The 5,850-nt window shown below is 55.9% G+C and overlaps 1 protein-coding gene across 2 annotated transcripts in view; it reads left to right on the forward strand.

Annotated features, from left to right (window-relative positions):
* The first annotated feature begins 3,201 nt into the window (after positions 1-3,201).
* BSND (barttin CLCNK type accessory subunit beta) overlaps positions 3,202-5,850 on the forward strand; it is an 11,936-nt gene continuing 9,287 nt past the window's right edge. Inside the window, exons 1-2 of one of the 2 annotated variants that reach the window (XM_017869373.1) lie at positions 3,202-3,443; positions 3,751-3,936. In XM_017869373.1, coding sequence (XP_017724862.1) covers positions 3,934-3,936 — 3 coding nt within the window. In that variant the 5' untranslated portion in view covers positions 3,202-3,443; positions 3,751-3,933. Of the gene's footprint in view, positions 3,444-3,750; positions 3,937-5,183; positions 5,639-5,850 lie in introns of those variants that run through there. The other variant, XM_017869371.1, reaches the window with a different exon arrangement.

A 5,850-nucleotide genomic window follows, 5' to 3' on the forward strand; every position in this document is an offset into this window, starting at 1 on the left:
GCCCCGCCCCGTGGCTCCCAGCTCACCTTGAATAATGAAAGCCCAGGCCAGGCACCATGGCTCACGCCTGCAATCCCAGCACTTTGGGAGGCTGAGGCGGATGGATCATGAGGTCAGGAGTTCAAGATCAGACTGGCCAAGATGGTGAAACCCCATCTCTACTAAGAATACAAAAGTTAGCCGGTGGCAGGTGCCTATAATCCTAGCTCCTCAGGAGGCTGAGGCAGGGAATTGCTTGAACCCAGGAGGTGGAGGTTGCAGTGAGCCAAGATCGCACCCTGTACTCCAGCCTAGGCAACAGAGTGAGACTCCTTCTCGGAAAAAAAAAAAAAAAGACACTGGTCTGGGGAGAGGGGGGCTCTGAGGCCTGATCTGAGCCTGTCTTCTCTCCTGACCCTCTCATCTCCTGACACTCCCTCCCCCTGCTCTCTGCTCCAGCCAGTCTCACTGAGGCCCTTGCACTGACTGTTCCCTCTCTCCTGAAGCGCTTCCTGGGGGCTGGCTCTTCAGCAACCTGGGGATCTCTTCTGACCCTCTCCCTCCCCCATCACCAAACTCTGGATGCCTGCTGTGCCTCCCTCCCTTCCTCTCCTTTACAGTCACTGCTTCACCCTCCCTTCTTGGTATTAACACAGGACAGTCTAGGAACCTGGAGGTGTAGGTGTGAAGTGACCTTGGGCGGGTTAGGTGAGTTAATGAGTTGCCAGTGTGACCAGGAGGCACCATTTTACTGGGCAGGCACTGAGACCTTTGCTGCCTTTCTGTCCCATCCACTCATCTGTGTCCTAACTGGAAGCCCGCAGGAGGGGCCATGACTTGCTCAAGGTCACCAGCATCATGGAAGAGGCTGAGTCAGGGGTGCAGAGGGAGACAGACTCCTGACCAAGCCATGTTACTGTCCTCTTCCAAGCCAAAGTGGCCTCGCTGTGAATGGGGGCTCCCCATTTCGTGCCCACCGGCAGGGTGCCTGACCATGGAGCCACGTGAGGGCCAGCTCCCCTACTCTGCAGCCCCCAGGGGGCACCAGTTTGCTTGCTGATTTCTTTCCTCCTGGGCCCAACCGTCCAGTTTCTTCACCTCCTATTCAGACCTCATCTTGTGCTGGCCACCAGAGTCTCAGATGACGGATCCTCAGAGCTCAGACCTCTCCCGTGCTTTCCTTGGGCCTCTCCCGGGCTTCTGTTACCTGCTGGGTGGGCTTGGTGACCCCTGCCCCTGGAGCTCTCCCCTTAAATCAGCCCATCTCAGTCAGAAATCCCTATGCTACCCCCTCAGTGGCTCATCGTTGCTCACTGGGATCTTTCTTTCTCTAACTGAAACATTAAAATCTGGTTCTCGTCTTTCCCCTGCATAACCTCTGTGAAAAATGTCAGACACCTTAGCCCCAGCAGATTTCCTTCCTGCATTTCCTCTCTGGCCTCTCTCTCTCAGGGACGCAGATTCCATCCCTCTATTCACATGAGCATCCAGAGCCTACCCTGTCCTAGCCCCTGGGGATAGAACAGTGCTCAAAACAAAGTCCCCACCCTGTGGAGGCTTGAGTTCTAGTTGGGGGAGACAGACAGACAAGAGACAAGATAAATCACGCATATAGTATGATAGTTGGCTGTGAGTACTATGGAGAAACATTGGGAAAGGAATACAGGGAACCCCTGGGGAGGCGATTCTGCAGTTTTATAGCAGAATCAGGGAAGACCTTACTGTGAAGGCAACATTTGGGCAAAGGCCTGAAGGAGGTAATGGAGGGAGCCATGCAGCTACAGGAAGGACAGCACTCCAGGCAGAAGGAACAGCAGGTGCGGAGGTCCTGGGGTGCATGCGTGTTCCGGGAACAGCATGGGGCCAGGGTGGTGGAGTGGGTGAGTGAGAGGGGGCGTGGCGGGAGGCAAGCTCAGAGGATTGATATGCAGGCAGCGTGGGCCAATTATCCAGAGCCTTTTGGGTCATCTTAAAGCATTTGGTTTTTACTCTGATGAGATGGGAAGCCATTACAGGGCTCTGTGCAGAAGAGGTACATGTTCTGACCCAGTATTGGGGTTGCAAAGAGACTTCAGTGGTCAAGGATGGAAGTAGAGACCAGTTAGGGAGAGAAAGAGATGATGGAGGCTCAGACCTGGTGACGAGCAGTCGTTGGGGGTGAGAAGTGATTGGATTTTTACATGTTGGAGGTAGAGCCCACAGGATGTGGGTGTGAGGGAGGAGGTGGGGCAGGTGGCATGGATCACTAACTGGAAAGATGAGGTTGTGGGAGGGGTAGATCTGGGGAGGAAGACACAATGCAGGCAGCCTGTGCACAGCACTTAGCGCTTTCTCGCCAGCCATGTGTTGGTGGGTAAGTGCCTCAGTGCCTTTGCACATGCTGGCCTCTGTGCCTGGACGGCTTCTCCTGCCGCATCAGAACTCCATCTGCCTTCTCAAGGGTCCCTTCTGTGAATCTGTCCCTTCACCCCCGTTCCCATCTGTTCCTCTTTCTGCTTTGTGCACATTCGGAACCTCGCACGCATCACAGAGCCATTACCATATTGTGCCCCAGAAGGTGCCCCAGAAGTTAGGACTGAGCGCCATCCATCCCTTAAGCCCTGTGTTTGCGAGTTCCTAACCCTTCAGTGTCCCCCACACAGTAGGGACTCAACCAGAGACTGCTGGGGACTGCCTGGGGACCTGGGTGGACTCCTTAGCTCTACTGTCTGTTCCCACGTTCTGCCACGTTGGGTTGCTTGCCTTGCCTGTATGAGCCTCGGTGTCCATCTCTGTCAAATGGGCGTTCTCTTCCCCTCCCTGCCTCGGAGTGTCTCCCTTGAGAGCCTGCTCGCAAGAAGGATCCCGAAAGCAAGGGTTAGCGCGCCCTCTGCTGGACAACGAAAGACTCCGCCTGCTCTGCTCCCCCGTCCTCCAAGTCGCCCGGGGGAGGTGAAGTAAGGCGGGGCGCGGAGCGGGGGACGGCACTGCAGGAAAGGAGGGTGAGCTGCTGCACCCGAACATTTCCAGCGTACCCTACACACATGTCCTTACTTAATCCCTAGCCTGACTCTGGAAGAGCTTAGGTGAGACCCATTTTCCTGAGTGACTACTTGCTTCCTACTTGTTACTGAATTTCTTACTCGTTATCTTTTTTTTTTTTTTTTTTTTTTTAAAAAAAGGAAAGGACCCAAAACAACGGGGACAAAAGGGCTGGGGGGGGGAGAGAAAGAAAAGGCGCGAGAGGAGGAGAGTGCCCGGGTGACCGCGAGGCCTCTGAAGAATGGCTGAAGACCAGATCCATCTACATGGGGCTGGGAGGGAAGGTCGCGTCATCGCCCAGCCGCCGACTCAGCTGAGGGAGACCTTAGCCAGCCCCTGCCACTCCGCGGGCTCGGTTTCTTCGCCTGTGAAACGGGGGCGATGACTCCCCTCCCCGCCGCGACTGCTCATCTCCAGGTCCGAGCCCAGCTGCCGCCGCCGGGGTAAGGGCCTTGCCCAGCGCCGGGCGGCGCACGAGGCCCTGCGGGACCGCGGCTGCGGAGACCGTTCCCGCCGCGCGCCTGGGCTCCAGGGCCAGGGGCCCGAGGTCCCTCTGGGCCTCCGTCTCCTTTCCAAGGAGGGGCATCCCTTCTCTGAGCCTGTAGTAGATGATGATAATAATGTTTCCCTGGAGGATCCTGCTTTGTCAATAGTCACAGATTACAAAGCACTTGCCTTTTCCCAGCCGCCTTATGTCCCTTCCCTGTACAAAATCTGGGAGGTGGCCTAATATCTATCCCCGATCTGCAGTTGACAAAACTCAAGCCCGGAGCAGAGTCACCTGCCTGAGCTCACCCTGAGAACCAGACCTGGACATGACCTGATAACTCAGCCCTTTCCTGCCCCTCAGCCATCGCTCAGCCAGGGCCCCCGAGCTCCCTCCAGGACCTCCTCTGCCAACTGTCAAGTGCACCTGGACTCTGAGTGCTGGCGATGGTGGGTGTGGGGAAGGAGAAACCCCTGTTGGAAAAAGGGACTGTGGGAGGGACGACCTGTTAGAGGGGCAGCTGTGAGCACAGGTGTGGGGTTAGGGAACAAGGGCAGCCCTGCTGCTGGGAGGGGAGAAGGTGATGACCGCCAACAGGAAATCCCCAAGCCCAGCAAGTCAGGAAGCCCAGCCAAAGCCTTTTATCCTGCATCGGCGACTTAACCCCATGTAAACGCCAAGTGAACGTCCTCTTGAAGAGACCGATGGTCCTCTCCTCATTTTCCTGTAATCCTGTAAAGGAATCTGATTTCTTCCATCAGCCTGTCCCCAGGACTAAAACGCCTCATTAGTATTGTTCTTAGGAAGGCATCTTCCTAGATCAGGCTGCAAGGAAATGGAGGAAGTGGCTATCTGTCACTCACACCCTGGAGGGGCACTAATTCCCAGAGCCTGTTGTGAGTTTGGGGGTGGGTGGGGAGCAGCTCATTGAAAGCAGAGCTGGGTGGTGCATAGCATGTGAATGTGAAGGGGATGGAGGAACCCAAGGAGGCCAGGCCTGGAGACAGCACCAATCCTGGGAGGTACCATTAGTATTCCCATTTTACAGAGGAGGAAACCGAGGTAAGGCAGGTAACCTGATCATGACCACACTGCCCCACAGCAGAGGAGCCAGAATCCAAACCCAGGCAGCCTGCCTTGCCACCAGAGCTGCACTCTTCACCCTCAAGCTGCAGTTAAGCAGTATCACGCTGTGGCTAGGCCCACGGCCTCTGGGTTCACATCCCATTAGCTCTGCCATCTCTAGCTGTGTGACCTTGGGCAAGTTACTTCTCTGTGTCCCAGGGTCCTCTGTAAAGTGGGGATAGTAGTAGCTGCCTCATGGGGTTCCCTTCAATGAGTTAATAGCTGTAACATGTTTAGAATGGTGCTATGCACAGAGTCACCAGCCAGTAAATATGGGCCATTATTCCTGAACCCTGGATAGGCACATGTCCTTGAAGAGTGTAGAATTCTTCAGGATTCTGAAATGCCAGCCTGTGGGATCCGGGAATCTTCCAACAGCATTCTAACGGCTCTCGGCTGCAGAACTATATCCTGTTTCCCAGAGCTGGAAGGTATGAGGCTGCCTGTCCACCCAGCTCAGCCCCACAGTAGGCAAATGAGGTGATGTAAAAGCCTTGGCTGGGGCCCAGCCCCCATAACTTCCCACTCTCCCTCCCCTGCGTGCTCCCTCACTCAGATTCAAACACACACACTCCAGGCTAGCCGGGCCCAGAGGGAAGGTGAGAGGGCGAGGAGTAAAGGTGGCTGGGTTGGTATGTGGGTCTGTTGAAGCGAGCCGCCTCCAGCCCTGTTGAACTGGTGGGCCCAAGGACTGGAGCTGGATCGAAAGGGATCTTGCTCTCCCTTGAAGCCTCGAGTTGCAGCGGTTTCAGTGTCTTCTCTCCCTGTGTGAGCCTGTCTGGGTGTTTAGGCTGAACTTCAGCCTCCTCCTCCTCCAGGGGTGTGCAGGCCAGGGCCTGGCCAGGCAGCATGGCTGATGAGAAGACCTTCCGGATCGGCTTCATTGTGCTGGGGCTTTTCCTGCTGGCCCTCGGTACATTCCTCATGAGCCATGATCGGCCCCAGGTCTACGGCACCTTTTATGCCATGGGCAGCATCATGGTGATTGGGGGCATCATCTGGAGCATGTGCCAGTGCTACCCCAAGGTAGGTGGTAGTGGGGCTGGGTGGGGCCAGGTCAGCTGGGGCCAGGAGGGCTGAACACTGTGCCTCTATGCCATGCTTCACCCCCTAACCTTTGTCTTTTCATTCTTCTCATTTTGACTCGTTCTTCTCTCTGCTCTCCTGAGCATCCATCCCATCCATCCATCCATCCATCCATCCATCCATCCCTCCCTCCCTCCCTCCCTCCCTCTTTC

Source organism: Rhinopithecus bieti, unplaced genomic scaffold, assembly GCF_001698545.2.
Source record: "Rhinopithecus bieti isolate Rb0 unplaced genomic scaffold, ASM169854v2 scaffold_4916, whole genome shotgun sequence".
Classification (NCBI taxonomy): Eukaryota; Metazoa; Chordata; class Mammalia; order Primates; family Cercopithecidae; genus Rhinopithecus; species Rhinopithecus bieti.